Genomic DNA, 24,073 nt, shown 5'->3' with positions numbered 1-24,073 from the left:
TTATTAATGAAGTATTTCTTTATAAAATATAGCATTAGTATCCTGTGTATAGTTTTACAGGCCTTTTCCCTCATGTATACACATATTTCAAAACTTTCTGGATGATAACAAATTAGCCATCAAGGTTCAGTCATTTTTTTTGTTGTTGTTGGCAGTGCCACGTGGGATCTTAGTTCCCTGACCAGGGATCGAACCCGTGCCCCCTGCAGTGGAAGCATGGATTCTCAACCACTGGACTGCCGGAGAAGTCCCCAGTCTTTTTTTTTAATGTTTAAACCATTTTTCGTGGAGTGGCCCAGAAAATAAAATTGAAAATTGTCTGCCCTCTGGGTTGTGGCAAGGTTTGACTGGTCACGCTGCCTCCAATCCATGCAATTTGACTACATAAATTAGCAATGTTCACCTAAGTAAAACCTGGTTTCAGCTATACAGCTTGTTTCCTTAAACTAATTTGATGTATACCTGACTGTCCCTCTTCTGGAGGGGGGAACACCAAGAAGGAGTTTCAAATAGATAAATACAGAAGGGACAGATAAGATTCATTAATATCACCACAGCCTAAAACAAGCTATGGGATGTAAAAGGTAAAAGAAATCACTGAAATTTAAAATCTTTTAAAAATGAAATATATGTATTTTTCATGAGGCTTTAGCTTACAAATAGTAAAATATTAACACCTACTTGAAGACAGAAAACATTTTCAGCCTTTAAAGTGTATTAAGAAACGATAGCTCTCTTCAAATACCTGAGCTGCGATCACTTACAAGCAGGTGTATGTTAGCCTGCATCAGGTCACTAGGGCAGGGTTTGCCTGGATACGGGTTTGGTGGGGTAGATCCCAGCCAGGGAGCGAACGGCACCACGAAGCCTCAGAAAAGCCCCTTGGGTATGGAACTGCCCCACAGCAGGGGGACTGCTGCACCAGGAAAGGACTTCAGGCCCGTCCGTGTTCTGAGAATCAGGTGGCAAGCTGAAAGACCGAGTTGTGAACCTGGGCCACCGCTGGAGCAACCAGCAACCTGCAGGTCCGTCTGCTGAGCTGGGCACGGGGTGGCATCAGGACAGCGCCAGGCAGGACAGGGAGACCTGGGGGATGATGGCTTGGCGAAATGCAGGGGCTGGGACTCAGTGGGTGCTTACTTGGTGTAGTCACCTGGATTCAGTGTCAATTCTCTTGCTTCTCTGGCTGGTCTGACAGCCCTGGGGGAGCTTGGTGAGAGACTCGGGACCCGCGTAAGAACCCAGGCCGAAGCCTGAACCAAGGCTCAGGTCTGGGCACCGTCAACCGGAGCGGGAGATGATCCTTTCTACTCACAAGGATTCTCAGCCTGTGTGTGTGCAAGCCCATGCTCCTGACACACTTCCACCGCACAGCGGATAACGACGGCAGCAACTGGCACGTAATTCACACAAGTAACCTTGTGAAGCCAGCATGAGCATCTGCTTCACAGTAAGAAATAATGAGGACCCAGGCGTGACGGCAGCAGCTTCCCCCACCTGTGGCTCACGCACTGCCCGCCAGGCCCTGTGCAGAGCCCCTGACCACCTGAGCTCATGAACGCACAGCACAGTGACATCGGGGGGGGGGGGGGGGGGCGGTGTCTTACTTCACAGCCAAGGAAATCGAAACTTAGGCCATTAAATAATGTGTCCAAGGTGACACCATTCTTTGTTTTTTAATCACAGATTTCAATACCCAAGAAAAACAAGTTAAAATGAGGTAGGGGAAATTTCATCCCATATGGTATAAACCTTGTCAAAATGACTAAATCTGGTTGGGCTTCCCTGGTGGTGCAGTGGTTGAGAGTCCGCCTGCCGATGCAGAGGACGCGGGTTCGTGCCCCAGTCCGGGAAGATCCCACATGCCACGGAGCGGCTGGGCCCGTGAGCCATGGCCGCTGAGCCTGCGCGTCCGGAGCCTGTGCTCCGCAACGGGAGAGGCCGCAACAGTGAGAGGCCCGCATACCGCAAAAAAAAAAAAAGACTAAATTTGGGGATTTTAAAAACCATACTTTCCCCTGACTTAGATATGAACATGATCGTCTAGAACGTGAATTCTGGAAACCATCACATCCCACACAAACTTCCATATACTACTGATTTCTTCAGGAAATGTTCACTCTATACTTCTGTTTCAGCCAAAACGTGAGCCCTCTCGTAAGCCCGCATTATACAAACTTCATTTTCTCCTGTCCCTCCTTCACTCTCTCACCGACCCGTCCGTCCTGCAGCCACACTGTTTCAGGAGACCCTGCATGCACGTGGGCCCCAGCGCCCCGCTTCTCTACGGGATGCTGAGTACTGCTGGGTGATACTCTCCGTATGCTGAATCAGACTCACTCTAAGTTTCTATTTACTCTTTTTTAAAAAATATTTATTTATGTATGTATTTATTTTTGGATGTGTTGGGTCTTCGTTGCTGCGCGCTGGCTTTCTCTGGGGGCTACGCTCTTCGTTGCGCTGCGCGGGCTTCTCATTGCAGTGGCTTCTCCTGTTGCAGAGCAGAGGCTCTAGGCTCGCAGGCTTCAGCAGTTGTGGCGCACGGGCCCTAGAGCGCAGGCTCAGTAGTTGTGGCACACAGGCTTAGCTGCTCCGCGGCATGTGGGATCTTCCCGGACCAGGGCTCGAACCCGTGTCCCCTGTGTTGGCAGGCAGATTCTTAACCACTGCGCCACCAGGGAAGCCGAGTTTCTATTTACTCTTAATGGGCCCAGCAAGGTCCCTCACAGTTTCCCCTCCTCCTGGTCAGCCCTCCCACTGCCCAGGACATTCTCCCTTCTCTGAGCATCTTCTAGTCCCTCAGCCTCCTGACCTGCCCTCTCTCACCCTCCTACCAGGTAAGATGCTTCCTACCCACCCCCCCGTCAGGAGTCCCCCTCCCCTCTCCCCCCGCCCCCCACCCCCGGGGCCAACAGTGCTCTCTGCGTTCTCGCTTCCTTTCTGTCCCCTCCACTTTCATTCAGCTACAACTACAGAGAATTTTCTGGCATGAATCATGTGTTTGTTGCTAATTTTTAGCAGCAGTCTATTTGTTAAAAATTTTAATTCTCATTCTATTACTGCATTTGGTCAGATTTTTCACTTAAAAGATAGGAACAGTATGCTGACTTATAACAGCAATTGAAATACACTACTAATTTGTTGACAAGCTTTCAATCTGAACTACAGTCAGCATACTTCAGGACTCATAAACTCATTAGCTGTATCAGTCACCACTATGCTAACAAGTTGACAAAAAAGGACAGACACGGGGAGAAAGGAAGACGGGAAGAGTAAAACGCATTTTCTGAGAAAGAGGGAAAGTCCTTTGGGGCTATTTCCACTTAGCCCTTCAGTACTGTGTTGTATGAATAGCTAGCAAGCAGCATCACTCATTGTGGGAACTCTTACTAACTTACGAACGTTTCGCCGATTCCCATAAGGGGTAAAGCAAAACTTAACCTCTGTTGTTCAGAAGCACTGTGATCACAGGCCCCAGTCCAGCACTGCTCCTGCACCCCAGCTCGGCCCACTTCCACTTCCGTCCGGTGTGGGTCACTGCAGGACACATGGGGTTTTGCACAGTGTTGACATCGGCACTGCCAGTACCTAGAAGGCAGAACTCAGCCCCATAAGAATGACTCCAGAACTGCTCCTTCACTCAGCTTCATGGAAGCCAGGGAGTGACAGACTCTCTTTGTCTTACTTCCCTGACTCTGCTCACAATTGGAAGAAGCCTGGAGAAGCTTCCTGACTTTTCTGTCTTGACTAATAAACACAGCTTTCTTCATTATTTAACATGTGAAGCCCCGATATTTATTACCACTTTTCTTAGCAGGCTCGCATCATGCTGGGAAAGTACTCGGTTTCTTCTGAAATCTGTAGTTATTTGTAAATTCCATGAGTGCATTTTAGTGCCACAAGCCTCGCCCTCTGCTGATGAAGCTCTGACCGGCACTGGTCACGTGGCTGCTGCAACAGGGCTCTTTATAACCTTCTTTTCCTCCTTCCATTAGACAGTTAATTTCAAGTCCGCCCAAAGATAGGTTTTCTCATTACAGATAAGGCAAAATATAAGTGGAAAAGTAGACTGGCTTCCCTCCACTGTAAGTAGAAAGTCTGATAAATTTTGATTTTTACTTTGCCACAGGCTGAGATCAGGTAAAGTATTCGCCCCTTAGCCCCTTCATCCTTTTCTAAAAGGAAGTAGGGGGCTTCCCTGGTGGCACAGTGGTTAGGAATTCGCCTGCCAATGCAGGGGACACGGGTTCAAGCTCTGGTCCAGGAATATCCCACATGCTGCGGAGCAACTAAGCCCATGCGCCACAACTACTGGGCCTGCGCTCTAGAGCCTGCAAGCCACAACTACGGAGCCCACGAGCCACAACTACTGAGCTTGCACGCCTAGAACGCATGCTCCGCAACAAGAGAAGCCACCGCAACAAGAAGCCCGTGCACGGCAACGAAGAGTAGCTCCCGCTCACTACAACTAGAGAAAGCCCGTGCACAGCAACAAAGACCCAACATAGCCAAAAATAAATTAATTTTTTTTAAAAGTTAAAAAAAAAAAGTCACTGAGTTACAAGAATAAACTCAAAGAGAGACTGATAATTTCAAGCTGCCTGAGAACTAGGTACATTACTTCTTGGGTCTCTAAGCACTTTCAGATTTCCTGGGAGATTATATTGAATATTCCTAGCTTCTAAAGACATTTTTTGGTATTAAACTGAAGATACATGGGGATCATAAATCTTGCCCCCTCTGGAATTTTAATATTACGATTTTCATCTCTTCCCCAAACCTTCTTCCCTTTTACTAATCATCCATGTGCTAACTGCATATACACAGGCATTCAAGTGTCAGCAATACTGAACAAAGCCCCGGAATTCTTTCTCCATCAGTAATATTTAACTAGAACTTTATTCCTACTTCCAAATGACCCTCTATTATATAATATATAGTATATTATATTGATATAATGATAATATAGTTACAATTAATAAACATATCAGCTTCTGACAATTAACGTGTTTCCTTGTAAGGTGAAAGACAAATCAGCACAGGTCTCCTTCCTGTGCTCTCATTCTGAGTTCAAACCAGAAAGCCTTCACAGAACAGGTATTACCAAGTCCTAGTAATTTTACCTCCTAAATCTCCCTCAAGTCCACCCCCGCCTCTCTCTACCCTTCACCCACAGAGCCATGAGGGCCGAGACCACGACTGCTTCATTCACCAGTGCGCTTCCACGCTCGGCACACAGCTGGGCACAAAGACGCCCATAACACGTAAGGCATGGATGAACTGCCGTACTCCAAGGTGAGGGGAGCCAGGCCCCACATCTAATGGAGAATGCCACAGCACGCCCAGCAACCGGCTGCCCAGGAAGCACACGGTCAGGCAGCGGCTGAAAGCCCCAGGAAGCAAGCAGAGGAGGGTGGACTGTGCTGCCCAGGGCACCAGCGACCAGCCCCAAGGCCACGAGCCGAGCGCACTCGGAGCACAGACAGGGCAGCAGCACCAGGGAGCAGGCAAGACCGACAGAGCCGGACTCTGCAACCTAATGACTGTAGGAGGGAATTTGCTGCAACTTGTCCTGTAATGACGTAATATAATTAGACAGGAAAGGTGACATGAACCCGGAGACTCTCATCCTCACCGTATGACCACGTCCCTAATTGTAGAGAAGAGGGCTGTTCCCTGAAGAATGAAACTGAAGTGGAAAGTGGGTAGGGTATACTTCCAGCACTGCTGTTAAGGAACACAGCCCAGGCCAGTGTCCCCACCTTGCCTGTAGATCCAACTGAAGAACAATGCACCTGTAACATGAATGAAGCCAATACGGCCTCATGACCAAGTTCCTGGCAGATGGCGTGTGAGCAGAAGTGATGTGGGCTGGTTCCAGGCCCGGTCACTGAAAGACAACCTCCCGTGAATAATCTTCCCTCTTTCCCCACCTGCCAGAGGGTGGAGAGAGAGGCCCCTGAGGGCCAGAGGAAGATGCCCAGAGGGTGATCTGAGCAAGAAATAGGCATCCCGGTGGCGCTGTGAAGTCAGTCCACTCTGGCTGATACTCCCACGCTGGACGCTCTGGGGCCATCGCCGAGTCTCCTTCACTGGGCCAGCACCACATGCCCCAGGTGCTGCAAATGCCGTCCTTCGCCAAGGACTGCCTGACATGGCCACGCACTCTGCCCTCTGCCCCAGGATGGACAACTTACGCCCCAAAGCCCTACCCTCTGGGGATCAGGCCAGGGCTGGGGACTTTCACCTGAAACCACACCTTACCCTGGGGGCTCCGCCTCCTTCCTGTCCTGCATCCCCTGCGCCCTTACCTAGTCCTGGGCACCCCAAATGCCCCTCCCGGGCCCTGCTGCTGCCCACCTAAGGCTCAACCCACACTGCTGCTGCTGCTGCCAATTCTGCAGAGAGCGCCTCTGCTATCTCCCTCAATCCTGCCAACAGCCCTACGAGGGAGCTATTGTGCTCACAGAAATCTTTTGAGCACTTAAATCACCTGCACAAAGCACAAGGTTAGAAAGCACAGGTCACCTATGGCCAGAGCAGGGAACTCGGACCCACCGTGCTATCTACTGCTTGCCGCGAACAGCAAACGGCAGGGACTTACTTTCACATCCCCTTATCTGTCTCAGTGTCTTACAATCACATATGTATATGTAAGTGCGTGAGAGTGTGTGTGCGCTTTAGAGTTAAGAAAACCAGTTAAATACTAAATCCAGTCAAGTCAGACAGCCATGGACATTCCACTGGCCTGAATGGCTAATACAAATGAGCAGCTCTTATCTGATCAACCTGAGAGACTGATAAAGGAGGGAGGACCAGAGATGCTATCTACAGCTGAGAAAGAAATAGCTGACTCAAGCTGAGTAAACAAGGAAATTTCTGGCTTTGGAAGTTGGCTCAATAGAATAAGAATGGAAAAAGAGGGGTTTTGTGGGCTTAACCTTGAAACTAAGTGACACTAGCAAGGTGTGGGAACCTGGGACAGCCAGGTGGAAGGCAGCGGGTGCCAGCTAAGATCACGGCAGCTAACCCGCAGGCCCCCAAGAAGCTGAAAGCCACCCTGAGGTGTACAAATGAGGGAGGCCGACACTGGCAAAGAGACAGCTTTAATGATAAACGCAGCGTATCCAACGAGGAAGAAGCCCGTTTCCAAGAGGGCAAATGCCTACGTAAGAGGATTAGAAAGAAGAGGGCAGATAATACACGGTATTATTCCGAAAGAAAGACAATGGCTGATACATGAAATAAACCACAGTGACAACGGCTACTTCTCTGGCGATGTCAGACCATGCCGGACACTAGGGAGAAACCATCTGGGAAGATAAGCGGGCCCCTAGTTGCCTCCATTTGCCTCAATGGATAACAGAACTTGAGAGTCTTGAATATGTAAACAAACTGAAAAATTTTCCGCTTTAAGGTCCTAGAAGCCGCTTGCTGACTGCTGTCAGTATTGGCTTTATGAAGTAAACACTTAACAGATAGGAGGTATCATTAAGCTCACAGTACCATTTTTCCTCATTGTCTTCTGTTCTGTTTGGAACACAGATGTCACTTTCTTTTTCTCGATTTACACAACTTAAGTTCTGACCACAAGTTTTAGCCACATGGAAAAGGCTTCCCATTGCTTATCTAGTATAAGTTCTCACTTCTTCCTTAGTAACGGAAGGACAACACTGTGCCCAGCTAGAAGACCACCGACCCCAGCCTGGGACAAGGCGAGCTGGCACAGCTGGACAGGGGCTCCGGGAAGGCTCACTAGGGGCTGCCTGACCCTCCTCCTCTTTCAGCCTGAAACTTGGGTAGGGGAAAAAAACGGATCTCTGGTAACAACACAGAACTGCTGTACCCACCCAGAAAAACTTTATTTTTATGCAAAGAATATGACACTCAGTTTGTTAACTCCCTGTTAACTGAGTTTTGCGTTACCTGCAGCCTCATTCACATCCTGACTGATAAACCAAGTTTCCTTCATAAATACAGTGCAAGAATCAGGCAGAACCAGTAACCTTTCCTTTAAGGGATGAAGAAACTCAGGTTTACAGAGTTAAACAACTATCCAAAGTTACACTGACTTGTGGTCTATAAATGCTCTTTCTCCCCTCGCGCACTGCTTCCGCTGCGGCCAGCCTGTCCTCAGGTAATGCTGAATAAACGGCCGTTCCTGAGTCTGGCGTTCACTACCTAAATTCTCTTGATGCGATCATTCATGTAATAGCACCTGCCATTTCACAAGTAGAAAGGATAATAAATGACCAACTCGCTCTAGAAAATGAAGAACTATTTTAAGACTGTTAGTGAGCTGTAAATACCTCACTTAACAGAACTTTTAGGACTACCGTAATTCTGCCTTTTGAAAGAAAAAGCTAGCATAATCCTTTCAAATAACTGCTCTGTTTTGCTTTTTTTTGCTTTATCCCTTTAAAAGTCCAAGGTAAGAAATTATCATTCTCCCATATAATTCTTATACAAATTGTACTTTCTTTTTTGCATCTCTTGTTAATTATGTGATGTTATCTATGTTAATCCTATTCAGGAAGAACTGATAACTTCAGTTACAGAAAAAGAAAGATGAAAACTTTGCATAAATTGCTTAGCACAAAGTTAATCGTATAATGCAAAGAATAAAGAGGCTCTAACAGCTATTATGTGACTTATCAGCTTCCCTGAAAGGGTCAGTTGGTATATTTTAATAAGACTAATTGAATACCTTAACAATGTCATTGAAACTTCATGAATCTTTCAATAAATTACAGCCTCCGCTACAACATGTTTTCGTTTATTAATCTCACTTAAAATGCAAAGAACTATATAAGAAACCAACAGACACTTGAGAATGCCTCTCAGTTAATTCTGATTAAATGATGGGTTAAGTGCAAAGAATCAAGACCACTAGTGACCCCCGACGTAATTAGAATTACAGCCCGTTGTCACAACGTTAATCCTCTTATTTCAGTATTTTCCATAGATTTTTTTCTTTCAGGTTATGCCTTGTTTAAATACCTACATTCATTTTCCTAGAAGGTACTTGTGTATTTGCAGACGCATTCTTAACATTCTGAAGCACCATATACCCAGCAGCAAGCGCTAGGTTTCACACTGGAGGTGGTGGGGGAGAGAGGAGGACACCACATGAACTTAAATACGCTAGGGTATTTAAGGTTACTGGTTCAAGCGGTGAAGCTAGAGCAGGCACTGCAAGTTATAACACTGTTACTTTAGTACAAAATACTGTTTCTGATGAACCTACTGAAGACTGTTTACACTTTTTCATAAATCAAACAACCTCTTATCCCTATACCTCGCCCCCCGCCACTCCCCTCCGGAAACAAGCTCACACAACGTCAGGCCCTACCGTGGTAAACTTCTCCACCTCAGCACTCCTGACAGCCACAATCTTACAGTTATGATGCATCTTACCAGATCCAATTATTTTTACCCAGTTTACTGAGGTGCATTTTAATATTCAGAGAGAAAGGGAGAAGGTTCAGCACGATTAAGAGACTCAGGTCGCCTTGCTTCAAATCCTACCTCCTGCACCCAGCTATGTGAACTTGAGCGATTTCATCTTTCCAAGACTCAAAGCTTCCCTATCTGTAAAGTGGAGAAAATGGTACCTTCATGAGGTTGTTGAACACAAGCTTTGAGCAAAATCTGGAATATTGTAATCACTCAATAATGTTCTTCATTTCCCACTGGTCGTCAATAGTATATGCTCTAGGAAGATGGTATTTCCTCATTCAATGAAGGACTAAGAAAGCAAAGCAGCGGTATCAGCTCTATCGACTGAAAGCACAGTCTGTCTCAAAATTCTCATCTCAATATACCTACCGTATGACCCACAATCCCCACCTCCCAACTATTCACTGACAACTATGACCAGAAAAAATTCCAATGTCCAAATGGTGACTGGGCAGACAAACTGGGCTATATGTGCACAATGGAATAATGCTGGTCAATAAGAAAGGACAAACCACTGGCAAGGGCGACAAAAGGGATGGTCTAGCCTCAAATACACTGTGCTGGGAGCACGAGGCCAGGCTCGAAATGAAGCATGCCATGTGGTTCCATTCATGCGCCACAATTTGAGGAGCAGAAAGCAGATCACTGGTTGCCAGGGGCTGGGGTGGGGAAAGGGGCTGCCTACAAAGGGGCAGCACAAGGAAGTCTTCTGGGGAGACGGAACTGTTCTCTATCTTAATTGTAGTGATTACACAACCGTATGTATTTGTTAAAAATCAGAGTGTACATCAAAAGGACAAAATTTTTAAAGTTTAAAAAAATTCACATCTTTTGGAAGAAGTGCTTTCAGGTGCTTTCAAATAAAATAGGGCCACTTTCAAAGTTTAAACAGAACTATGGACCTTCAAGGACTCCTGGAAAAATAAACATTAAAAAAAAATTGGTGTGCTTTGCAGGACAAATCAGTAAAAACAGGACAGAGATTTTCTTGGCATGGAAGGAGTTCTAAGACTTTGAAACTTTGTGTTATTGTCAACATTTCATTGGCTGAGTTATTAAATTACAGATGGGCAAGTCATACTCAAAGTTCAAGTCTACTATACAATGAATGGCACTATGTATCTGGGAGGATTTATGAAAGGTATTCAATTCAATGTAACAGTTTTACTTAGCCAAAAATGAAACAAAATAGTGCATCACACTTTTACAATGCAGTTTTTACACTGTGACTTAATGGCTGGACTTTATGATCTCAATGAGTATTCCCTGGCCTTCGAGTTATTGGTGTGGATGCCCACCACCCTCTCTCCACCCAACGCACACAACACTTGCTGACAGGACAGCAAGTCAACAGGGCACTGAATTTTATAACCACCATATTTAATAGCTGTTACCACAGTGCTTAGCTGCTCCTGTTACTGCTGCAGATGGGAATGCACTGATATGATTAAATCTGATGGTATGATAATGTATGGTAATCATGATTAATCAGAAACCCACTAGCAAATGGAGGATGTTGGGTATTATGTCACCTGCATTTTAAAACGCATTCTCTTGCTGCAAGCCTGACAATGTTTGACAGGGGGAAGGACCTCCTCCCACATTCACCTGCTACTACTCAGAGATCTGGTAAGAGAAAATGTCCAGCATTTCTTACCCATCTTAAGTGCTAATAATTACAAGGCATTGCAGGCAAGTTGTAAAAACAAGGGTTCAAAAGAAAGACTTCTTTTTCCTAGACGGAACAAAGTCTGGACTCACATCTGCAAGGGCTATAATCAGAGAGAAATGTAATTTGATGCAGCAGTCTCATCAAACATGATTTGCATGAAATGCCATATAAAATACATCCAAGAAGTGTCAATCACCACCACCTGATACCATGCATCCTCGTTACATGGAAACACAGTGCAGTCAGACCTACCTGTGAGGTGCTATAACTACACAGTAAACACAAATGGAAATCTCATTTATCGGGTCTACCTAATAAGGTAATCACTAAGGAGACTAATTTAAACTTAGTATGGTAGTCTTTTTTAAACATAATATTTAGTTTTCATTTAAACAAAGATCACTAGGAAATTATTCAGTAGCCAAATTACTCAGTATTTAATTGGCTACCCTGAAATAGCAGCATTTACCAGAAACACCAAGGCAAAATGAATGACTAAATAGTTTTAAAATAGCCTAGGTCAAGAATCTTCACAATGTGAGTTACCTGAAATTCATATGTATGCTTACCTGACACTGAAAACACTTTAAAAATATTATTAATCAACACTTCAGAGTTGCTTTTTCAAGTGGACAAAGTTTAAAAACAACAAACATCTCTTTGAGGACAAATACATAACTGGATAGCCATACTTATGGATAAGGAAAGGACTTAAAACTTTAATGACAAAAACATCAGGAACAGCCTTGTGGAAAGAGAGATCTATTAAACTAATATGTCAACAAAGAACATGGAACTGAAAACAGAATTCAGATAGACACAAAAACAGAAGCTGACTTGCAGAAAGGTAAACTAGTCTCCCCATCCTCGCTCCCTTGCAAAAACAAAAGAAAAAAGAGGGCTTCCCTGGTGGCACCGTGGTTAAGAATCCACCTGCCAATGCAGGGGACATGGGTTTGATCCCTGATCTGGGAAGATCCCATATGCCACGGAGCAGCTAAGCCCGTGCGCCACAACTACCGAGCCCACGTGCCACAACTACTGAAGCCCGTGCGCCTAAAGCCCGTGCTCCACAACAAGAGAAGCTGCCGCAATGAGAAGCCCGCGCGCCGCAACAGAGAGCAGCCCCCGCTTGCCGCAACTAGAGAAAGCCCGTGCAAAGCAACGAAGACCCAATGCAGCCAAAAATGAAGAAATAATTTATTTTTAAAAAAAACAAACACACACACACACACACACACACACACACACACACGAGAAAACCACAAGTGTCCTGTGAAATCACACTAAAAGGTCGTGGCATGAAAAAAATGCTTCAGGAGTGGACTGCGGGCAAGTAGGCGGCTAGATGGCAGGATGGGGCAGAAGAGAAGGAGCTGAAATGGAGGAAGGACGAACAGTCACTCGATGGCCCCCTGATCTCCTGAGGCACATGCTTCCTTCCTGTGCCAATCTGCTCTTGCAAGTAGTCGCTATTTCTAAGGTACATTTTACATTCAGCAGATTAATATTCTGATATGAAAATAAGTATGAAAAAGATTCATTCTCTGATATGCTTGCTATCAACTGAGACATACTTACGATTCCAAAAAAGATTCATAACTCTGATATGAAAAATTAAAATAGTCCTGGGAATAAAAGCTTAAGTGAGAAGAAAGCACTAATGGCTATATCTGTAACTAAAATTAAATACGTGAATCTAATTTTTAGAAACATAAATTACAAAGCACTTCACTACATTCCATAAACAAAGGAAGAAGGGGGAAAAAAATCCCATCTGGATGCAAAGACTAACATGACAAAAGAAGTGCTGGCAGCGAGCTTAAAAGCTTAAGCAGTATTTTCTAAAATGATCAAAAATAAGGAATCCTTTTCTTATGATATTTATTATTTTGACATTCAAACTTTTGTTTCAGAAACTGTTTATTCAATTCTGTAAATAAAATTCATTAACAGGAAATAAAAATATTAGTATTGCTACATTAAGCATAGCCTAGAATACCATATTTTGGTCTAAGATTGTGATTTTAAAAAATAACTGAATAATTCTGTAAAAAAATTGTGTTTCATATTAGGTTGTCTAGAGTCCTCTGTGATTGTTTAATTAAAAAACTGGATGTGTTATCACTTAGTACAATTTCTAGGCATACTAGTTCTCAAGTTTTCTTACTAGTTCTTACAATTTCTAGGCATATTAGTTCTCAAGTTTTCATACTAGTTCTCAAGTTTTCACAAAATTGCCAAACAAACTGGACCATTAACAAAGTAAAGTTTACCAGTGTTGGGGAAGAGAAGGAATATCTTAGCATTAATACCAACTGTATCCTAATCCCTTTAAAACTGGGAAATCTAGTGGTACTTCTGTCTACTGCCTGCCTTTTTCACTCTTTAGTCAACCGGGTAGAGCTGAATTCTTGTATAGTTAAATGTGGATAATGTAATTCTACTGTGCAAAATCATTTATGTATTCTTGAAAACAACAAAAAGTAAAAAATTAAAGTATACACCCCTTCTCTACACTATTAATTTTATGTAGGTTCCTAATAAATAGCAAGATAACTCAACATTAAATCCCTGTATACACTTATTTAACAACTATTTATCTGGACTTCTGTGCACAAGGCCTGGAGTCAGGTCATCTCCACAAGACACAGGATGCCTGGGACTCTGTACAGACATGAATCGGGTCCTTACATCAATACAAGTATGAAGCTGTCAACAAGAGCATGACCTACTCTAGAAGCAATGGGAATTCATAAAGGGGGCTTAGGCTGGGGAAAGACAAGATCAAAATCAGCTTTGCTTTGCTCAATACATTTCTGTATAATTCAAACCTTTTTGTGTGCCAAGGAAGTACACTGATTCAAACAGACCCTATGATGAAACTGAAGTTAGGTTTCCTAACATGTTTTACCAACGTGTGTGTGTGTGCGTGCTCGCATGCACGTGTGTGTGTGTATAGTCATTTTACAAAGCAAAATTCAGTTTAACAAATAATGACTGAAGTCCCCTACGGAAAAGTACCAAGAAAGAGCCTGCAGGGCACACTGCCATCAGTAAGAAATTGCCAAGGGGCTTTGTTAAGCCACAACAGTGCTGTTAGACTTCAGTGACCTATGCTTATACGTTTTAGAGTTTAAGGACTAGCTCTGTGCAGAGCATTCTGCATAGGAGAAACTCACTAAATGGTCACAAAACTATACCTACATTGACAAAAATCCAAGTATAATCTATTAGCAGAAAAGGAAAAAAATAATTTTTTAACATCTTTATTGGGGTATAATTGCTTTACAATGGTGTGTTAGTTTCTGCTTTATAACAAAGTGAATCAGTTACACATATACATATGTTCCCATATCTCTTCCCTCTTGCGTCTCCCTCCCTCTCACCCTCCCTATCCCACCCCTCCAGGCGGTCACAAAGCATCGAGCCGATATCCCTGTGCCATGCGGCTGCTTCCCACTAGCTATCTAACTTACATTTGTTAGTGTATATATGTCCATGCCTCTCTCTCGCCCTGTCACAGCTCACCCTTCCCCCTCCCCACATCCTCAAGTCCATTCTCCAGTAGGTCTGTGTCTTTATTCCTGTCTTACCCCTAGGTTCTTCATGACATTTTTTTTCTTAAATTCCATATATATGTGTTAGCATACGGTATTTGTCTTTCTCTTTCTGACTTACTTCACTCTGTATGACAGACTCTAGGTCTATCCACCTCATTACAAATAGCTCAATTTTGTTTCTTTTTATGGCTGAGTAATATTCCAAGAAAAAAATAATTTTACTCAGAAAAGATATATGCACCCCAATGTTCACAGCAGCAGTATTTACAATTGCCAAGACGTGGAAGCAACCTAAGTGTCCATCAACAGATGAATGGGTAAAGAAGATGTGGTACGTATGTACAATGGAATATTACTCAGCCATAAAAAAAAGAAATTTTGCCATCTGCAGCAACATGGGTGGACTTGGAAAGCACTATGCTAAGTGAAATAAGTCAGACAAAGACAAATACTGTACGATAACACTTATATGTGGAATCTAAAAAATACAACAAACTAGTGAATATAACCAAAAAGAAGCAGGACTCACAGATATGGAGACCAAGCCAGCAGCTAAGGGCGGGGGCGGGGAGGTGTATACAGGGGTGCGGAAATGGGAATTACAAACGACTGGGTGTAACACAGGCTCAGGGATGCACTGTACAACATGCTGAATGTAGCCAATATTTTGTAATAACTGTAAATGGAAAGAAACCTTTAAAATTACATAAAATTAAAAATTAATACTCATAAAGATATTTAAAAAAAATAATTTGGCATACGTAAAATGACAGGAGATGGCCTAGAGTTACTCTCCCTTCCCAACAATATTTTGATGGACTATTAAGAAACGTAACAGCTCTAATGTAATTTTTAAAAAACAGATTCCAAATCCGACTGTTCTCTCTAAGGGAGACTGATTGTAGAAGTAAGTAGAGCACTGCATTTTCAAGATCACAAGTTTACTGTAACTTCAGCTTAAGAAACAGCATTTGGGGCTTAAAGATACATATTGGCGCAGTGGTTAAGAATCCGCCTGCCAATGCAGGGGACACAGGTTTGAGCCCCGGTCCGGGAAGATCCCACATGCCGCGAAGCAACTAAGCCCGCACGCCGCAACTACTGAGCCTGCACTCTAGAGCCCGCGAGCCACAACTACTGAGCCCGTGTGCCTAGAGCCCACGCTCCGCAGCAAGAGAAGCCACCGCAATGAGAAGCCCGCGCACCGCAACCAAGAGTAGCCCCCGCTCGCCGCAACTAGAGAAAGCCTGTGCACAGCAACGAAGACCCAATGCAGCCATAAATAAATAAGTAAATAAATAAAAGATACATAATAAACAGCAGTAAATATTTCTGAAATTATATCACACACATGACTAATTTCTAGGCCAACTCCTTCCCATCACCCCCACACACATCCCACCTTAAAAACAGTAACAAAACATTACGCCTTGCAGAAACTTCCAAGAGCAGTTCAATAATATTTACTACCCTCAGAGTACAATATAACTTAAAAATAAGTTCAATTTCTCACAAAGAAATTCTGTTTTATTATCCTCTTGTAAAATCCTCAAGTATTATGAGGTTTGCTTCTTCCAGTATCAGATACAATTATATCTGCACAATCAAAAATTTTAAGTAGATAAAAACTGCAAATGATTATTCTAATTTTATATTTACATACAACATTGCCTTATGATTTAAGCTACAATTGCTTTTTCACATCAAGTTTTATCGCTATATTGCAAATAAAACACAAACACAAGTCCAATGAGGATTCTAACGCAGAAGCTCACAACCCTGAAAATAGCAAAAAGTACAGTTTTTTAAATGTCAGTGCTTTACAATAACTAGCAGTTAAACTACTTCACCAAAAGAAATATATCTAATGACTAAAATCATACACGCTTATCCTTGAGTAATACAATTAATAAATCTTAGCTATTTAGACAAGTGCTTCAAATACAGAATTGTACTCAATAAACATCACCTAATTTTTAAAAATAACTAGTTTTTAGAACTTGATAAGTAATTTTTAAAAATTAGCTAATACAGGGTATGAAACCAGTAAGAAGCAGTTTCAGAAATCATAATTCATAAATAATAATTACAAATCAAGGGATTTTCTTAAAAACACTCTGAAACTTAAATCCAATACTGATTTTTTGAGTAATCATCTGATTACACATCTACATATCCTTCATTAAAACCTTTTTGCTAAATGCCCCACATAACTATGGTAACTACTGTAGCATCAAAGCTAGAGTCAAATAGGTCATTTAGGTCTTTCCTGGATATCAGATTGTTTAGCCTCAACAAAACTACACCTGTTTTACATACAAACTACATTAAAAAGTTATGGTCTGGTCCTTTTTTCCTCAAAATTGTTCTTAGAGAGAACACGTTCTCACTGATTTCACAAAACCATGAACTAACTACACATCAAACCTAAAACTCAAGTAAAACGAAATGTAACTATTTAATGGACATTTTTCTTCTACTTAAAACATGTTACAAGAATGGATAAAGTTATAGGAACTACAGGAAAGTGTGGGGAGGAGTGTTTTTTCTTAAAGATATTTTAAAAAGAAAACCTCCATTTTAAAATATAAAACCAATGGCTCATGAAGACTTCTGAGGGTTTTTTTAAAAACAAGTAGACATCTCATCATTATTCCCTAAAATTGCACACACATACCCGTACTTACCCAAATGCACATGTTCCCCCACACACACGACAATAAAGGCCCTTTTTCACTTTAACGTGAGGCAACAATAAAATCAAAATTCATATTCTTTAAGACGAAAGCCATTCTACTGATGATCCTGATTCAACAATTTTACAGTTAAACAAAATTAATTCCATTCTCAAAAATCCACTGACCTTAAGCTTTTAACAAACATTTTCCACTGCAAAACTTATTGTCAATATTTACAAATCCTTCAACTTATACTTAGCTGGAACCACTTATATTTGCTATAGTAATATTACCTAATAAAGGCATGCTCATCCCTATCAGAGCAGAAGGGGCAGCTGCTACTCACCGGGAATCTCTGGGGTCCCACAGCAGGTCTCGGCTGGCTCGGGACTGGCAGCAAGGGCACTGCAAGAAAAACACCTTTCATTACAAACACATCCAAACCCACCAGAAAAGGAGTACAATGTATTAAGCTTAATGAAAAATATATACTATGTGTATAATACATATAATAAGTTTACACTTAAGCTAAGTGCTGAATATTTTCACAATTCCATAAAGGGAAAGCGCCTTCAGTACACAATAGCACGAGCAGAAGCTTAAATTTCAACAGTGAATTCTTATTTAGAATTAAAATATTTTGCAACAAAAGGAGATATTATTCCTCTACAATAAAAAACCTACTTTATTTTTGACATCCATACCCAGGTTATCCAGGCTATCTAATCCGAGTTATATTTTCTGACTCCAATCAAATACGAATTTAAACCCAAATCCTCTAGGATCATGAAAGAGAGAGGAGGAGGGAAGGAGGAAGTGAAGCAGGCAGAGAAAGGAAAACACACACACCCAGGATACTGTGACAAAGAATGACCTACACAAAAACCTGCTATGCCAAGACTACTAGCTTGTCTTAGTTTTGTGTTTAAACAGGCTGAACTCTCATCAACTTACCAGAAGAACAAGGAGCCAAATAATTTTAAAACAGACATTTTATCATAGGGAAGAAGCCAGATGCTAGTTTCACACCATGGGGCTAAATCAGATATGTTTAAGCTATTTAAAACATATGCCTTATAGTGATTTTGATTTTGGGGGTGAAAAAAAATGCCCACTCGAGTGGTGACTGCTACATGGTAGCCTGCTATATCTTCCATTAAAACGTCCTGCCAGGGCTTCCCTAGTGGCGCAGTGGTTGAGAGTCCGCCTGCCGATGCAGGGGACACGGGTTCATGCCCCGGTCCGGGAAGATTCCACATGCCACGGAGCGGCTGGGCCCGTGAGCCATGGCCGCTGAGCCTGCGCGCCCAGAGCCACGGGAGAGGCCACAACAGTGAGAGGCCCGCGTACCACAAAAAAAAAAAAAAAAAATAGAGTGCTAAGGATGAATTTTTTTTTTAGTTATTATGATTACTCAAAGAATTCCGTAACTCAGCTTCTAATTAACATCACACTTCCACAGGTCCAACTGAAAGTGATACAGTGTAAGGGCCTGTGTCAATTGCCTGACCAAAGCCAAAAAGTGAGACCGAGAGAAACTTCCTTTGATAAAATGTAAAAATGGGAGAAGTCCGTCCCTCTTGACAATCTAATCTAATGAGTCAAAATTTCAAAGTAACAGTGGGTCACTGTGCAAGACAATATAAAATTTTATACAGCTAGCTAACAGGCACTGGGGTACATGGATTATATACCTGAAGCAAAATATTAGACTGTGAAGTGGAGAAAGAAAAAACTAATACAGTATCTCTGACCTCAGAAGATTATAATGAAAGTGAGGAAGAAAAAAAACTACATAGTAAACAATACAAAGACAGTGTTTTTAAAATTAACTACCAAATAGAAAATACACAGATCTCCAAGAATATGTACCACTTATTTATAAACTTGGGATTTAAACAATAATTCCTATCAAATAATTCCAACATAATGAAAGGGTAAGTATTTTAAGTTTCTCTAAGTTCGGGGGGAGCGGGGAGGGGGGATGGATGAGAGCAAGAAATCCCATCATAATTAATAGATTTCTTACCCAGAAGCCTTCTGATGAGCTGGCAATTTTTTTTTAATCAACTGTAAAAAGCAAGGAAAGAGAAAGAAGAGAAAAAGAACAAAAGATGACAGAAGAGAGCATCTGAGAACAGGTGTGATAGAAGCAGATCAGAAATCTAGCCAAACCCAGGGGGGCCGTGGTCAGACTGCCAACGTGTTTGCAAAGCATCTTTGCAGAAGCCTCGTAGCCCACGACCTGGTTTGCAAGCAGAACACTTCTACTTATCTGCCTCCTTCTTCACTGTGAACAGGAGAGAATTTAAAACCTGTAATGCTAGGGCCTCCCTGGTGGTACAGCGGATAAGAATCTGCCTGCCAACACAGGGAACATGGGTTCGAGCCCTGGTCCTGGAAGATCCCACATGCCACAGAGCAACTAAGCCCATGCACCACAACTACTGAGCCTAAGCTCTAGAGCCTGTGAGCTGCAACTACTGAGCCCACGTGCCACAACTACTGAGCCCACAGGCCACAACTATTGAGCCCACGTGCCACAACTACTGAAGCCCAGGCGCCTAGAGCCCATGCTCCACAACAAGATAAGCCACCGCAATGAGAAGTCCACACACCACAACGAAGAGTAGCCCCCACTGGCCGCAACTAGAGAAAGCCTGCATGCAGCAGCAAAGACCCAACGTAGCCATGAATGAATGAATAAATAAATAAATTTTTAAAATAAATAAATAAAATAAAACCTGTAATGCTAACAGATCATTCTAGTTGAACCCTGAACTCTTTATATTTGATATTTAATATCTATTTCCCATATTGTCCCACGAATTAATGAACTAAATTGATTAATGTTTCAATTCATTACCACAGTTCTAATACTGAAAATCTGGAAAACAAGTTAAATTTCCACCAAAACTCGTTAATTATAATATGATAGAACACTCTTCATCCTTGAAAAGAAAATATGTGCTATCAGGCAATGGTGCACATACATTTTTAAATTTTTTAAAAACAGTTGTTTTTTTTTTGTTGTTGTTGCGGCATGCGGGCCTCTCACTGTTGTGGCCTCTCCCATTGCGGAGCACAGGCTCCGGACGCGCAGGCCCAGAAGCCATGGCTCACGGGCCCAGCCGCTCCGGGCATGTGGGATCTTCCCGGACCAGGGGCACGAAGCCGTGTCCCCTGCATTGGCAGGCGGACTCTCTACCACTGTGCCACCAGGGAAGCCCTAAAAACAGTTTTTTAAAATATCTTTTAATTGCCTGAGGCTCTGAGAATCACGGGTTAATCTCTCTCTCATGTACAGGAGACCACTAGACATTCAGCCTCTCTCAAGAATAACGGCGGCTTTCTATTTCATTAAGCTCGTTCATTTAATATCGAATAAACAACTGCTTCGACAGTGTTCTGAGTGTATACCCTGCAAAGGCAATTTCTCTCTCTCCCTGTGTCAGGGTTCTCAAGATCAAAGGTACGTTAAAGAGAAGGAACGTGGGTGGGGCACTGAGTCGCCTGGCTTCATGAGGAGAACACATTTAGCTGGTTCTAAGAGTTTAAAAACTCTTGTCAGAAAGCTGATCTTGTATCTACTGAATCAGGCACAAGCACTGGGATGCAAGGCCTGCATTCTGTACCCATTTGGCAACTGACTCTGGCAAGGCACACTATTTTCATGCCTAGAGGACAGCTTGGGGTTTCCTTATAGCTTTCCCACTGTGTAGTTCCAACACTGTTTATTTTCATTAAGCTAAAGAAAATCTGTGCACCTTACCAACTGCCAGTTTTCCATTCAATTTTAGAAAGAAATACACAGTAACAGATGCTGACATCAGTAAAATTATTTCGACAAATTAGATTTACTGCAGTTGCATGTCTTGGGAAGCCGCTGTGGAACAGGCTTCCCCAATGAGTCGTCCTCCCCCTTCACGCAGCGTGTGCTGGTTCCTTCATCCCACAGCTGCTGAAGGAGACCCAGGCCACCGGTGCACTAGCTGCAGGGACTACAAAGGTTAAGTGCAGCAGCCATACTGCCTGCCCCTGGGAGCTAAGAGCCCTGGGAGGGGGTGAGGCCAACGAGTGACTCCAGCACAGCATGGGGACAAGGGAAGGGGCCAGGGCAGGAGGCTCAGGGACCCACAGGTACCAACCCGACTCTGACCCTCCTGGGTGTGTAAAACAAGAGCAACTCCTAGAGCCACACACGGACACTGACACCCACGGCCAGCCAGCTGCCCTCACAGCCCTCTGCTCCAAGGCCACAGCACCGTTTCATGGTGACGCCAGGCCCTGGCTTTCTCCCATACTCCAAGTCCTATCTCAGGCCTCTCTCCAACTTCTGGAACTTCCTGACCCTTTCGAATTCCAAGTTCACCATCAGCAGAAGCTGTGATGACCTCAGCTCTTCCCCTTCTTGGTCTAATGGAAATCTAACTCTCCCAAAGGATGAGGCTGTTTGTCTCCCTCAGCCTTCTTCCCGCTGGCTCTGGAGCGGGGGTGGGGGTGGGGGATACTTCTCGGTCCTCACTGCTGTTTCAGACCCCAGATTCGGATCTCATGTTATCGGACAACACGGCCCAGGAACCCCCACTGCTGCCCACGTACTGGTCACACCACTGCTCTTTCCTTCCTGTGTCTCAGAGTCCAGTTCCTAGTTCACCGTCTTCAACACCAGCCCTGTCTCAGGCCTCAGCAGCGATGCTCAGGCTCCAGCACCCTGCCACCAGGCGCCCGGCCGCCAGCCTCTGTCCCAGCTCCACCACACCTGAGACCTGGGCATTATCCACGACCGTACGCAATCTCTACGAGTCCCCCTTCTTGCCGCACTACCTTCTACCTTTCCACTCCTCTTCCTCCGGGACCCCAGCTCCTCCAACTGCTGGACCCTCAAAGATCTCCTGGCCCCTTGTAACCATACACGCCACAGCCCTTCATTATGAGCAAAGCGCCTTCTCTACTGCTTTGCCAACACCTGGACTCCAGCAAGTCCAGCTCTGTCTAGGCTGCACCTGACACAGAAAGGTGAGTGTGGCTGGAGAAGAGCGTGCAAGCACGCGGCCGGGTCTCCGGTCAGGACCCACAGCTCGAGTGGGCGCCAATGCTGCCCAGCACCTCCACTCCCCAGCTTCTGTCTCAACAGGACACCTTTGACAACTGTCAGTACAACCATCTCCCATTTCTGTGCGCCCGTTCCCTCTCAAACCCACCTCAGTGAGGCATGTACTGCCACCACTTCACCAAAACCACTCTGTCAAAACCCCAAAGACCCCTCTACCGCCGCGTGCAGCACGCGGCCTGAAGCCCGTCCCCAACGACCTGGCAGCAGTGGGTCCCCTGCTGCCCCCGTCCTCTACACTCCTTGGGTTTCCGACTCCCTGCGGGCCCCCGCCTATCACGTCGAGGGCCCCAGGCTCCAGGCCTCAGTCTCCCCGACACGATGACGCCTGGGTCTCCCACTGGGTGCAGACTCTAGGTCCACCTCTGTGCCAACAAACCCCCACCTCTGCTTTGCGCCCAGACCCCTCGTCTCAACTCTTCCTAGTAACTTCATACGTGACACTTCCACCTGCACGTCCAGGTGGCATCTCCAGCACAGAACTTTTGCTGTGCTGCTCCTCAAAACCTGCTCTCCCCCAAGGGCTCTCAGGTGAAGGCAACTCCACCCCTCAAATGCTCAGGCCCCCTCGGCATCATTCCGCCTCTTCTCCCCTCTCATGCTCATCCGGCCCAACGGCTCCATCTTGAATTACATCCAGCATCTGACCCCTAACCACCACCACCGCCCTCACCTGAGCCATGTCATTTGTTACCTGGATTACCGTGGTCACCTCCTAGCTGAATGCCTGGTCTCCACCCCTGCCACCCTAACAAGCCCACTCTCAACACGGCAGCAAGAATAACCCTTTTAAAACATACACCAGATCATGTTATTCCTCTGCTCAAATTGCTCTAATCACAGCCCACATCGTTCAGAACAAAAGCCAAAGCTCTCAGGATGGTTCCCAGGTCTTACCTGACCCAGGTTCCGCACTTCTTTCCACCTTTATCACTCTTTTAATGTTACATGGTCTCTTTTTAGTTACGTGAACACAAAAGGCATAGTCTCACCAGAAGTAAGAGCCCCTGTACTTGCCGACCCCTCTGCCCGGAATATTCTCCCCCGAAAGAGTCATGTCACTAGCTCCTGGACCTTCAACTCTTCCCTTCCTAATGAAGCCGGCCCTCACCACCCCATGGAAGGCTGAAGCCCACCCCGATGCCCCCAACCCTGCACATGTGTGTCACCGTATGCTTGTCCTCTAACACGCCACACAGCGTTCTTATTTTATGACGTTTACTGCTCACTGTCTCTGCTAGAAAGCCAGGTCACAACTGCAGAAAGCACTGTCTGTTTTGTTCACCAATATATCTCCAATGCCAGGGAGAGCAGGATCTCAATCAACACTGTGTTGAACAGATGCATGAAGATATGCTCCATATCAACTGCTCAAAACTAGTTTCCCAGCTTCGGGAACATGCATCTGTAATCATAACAGAAGAGGTTATTCACTTAGAATTAATAACTAAAAGATGGGTTTGTACCTCTGGAACTCAAAGCAAGCACACCGAGTGGAACCTGAAGGGAACATTCACTTTGCAAACATACCCACCTGGGAATTTATGAAGAACACCAATCAGGCACTTCCACAATTACCTCTGATGCC

The 24,073-nt window shown here is 44.2% G+C and overlaps 1 protein-coding gene across 8 annotated transcripts in view; it reads right to left on the bottom strand.

Annotated features, from left to right (window-relative positions):
- RBM33 (RNA binding motif protein 33) overlaps positions 1-24,073 on the bottom strand; it is a 117,018-nt gene that overhangs the window by 42,503 nt on the left and 50,442 nt on the right. For all 8 annotated transcript variants that reach the window (XM_067747569.1, XM_067747570.1, XM_067747573.1 and 5 more), the window contains one exon: positions 17,719-17,777. In XM_067747569.1, the coding sequence (XP_067603670.1) occupies positions 17,719-17,777 (59 nt within the window). The remainder of the gene's footprint in view (positions 1-17,718; positions 17,778-24,073) is intronic.

The sequence above is a fragment of the Pseudorca crassidens genome, chromosome 8 (assembly GCF_039906515.1).
Source record: "Pseudorca crassidens isolate mPseCra1 chromosome 8, mPseCra1.hap1, whole genome shotgun sequence".
Classification (NCBI taxonomy): domain Eukaryota; kingdom Metazoa; phylum Chordata; class Mammalia; order Artiodactyla; family Delphinidae; genus Pseudorca; species Pseudorca crassidens.
The sequence above is the reverse complement of the archived record's forward strand: the minus strand, read 5'-3'. Positions and strand labels throughout refer to the sequence as shown.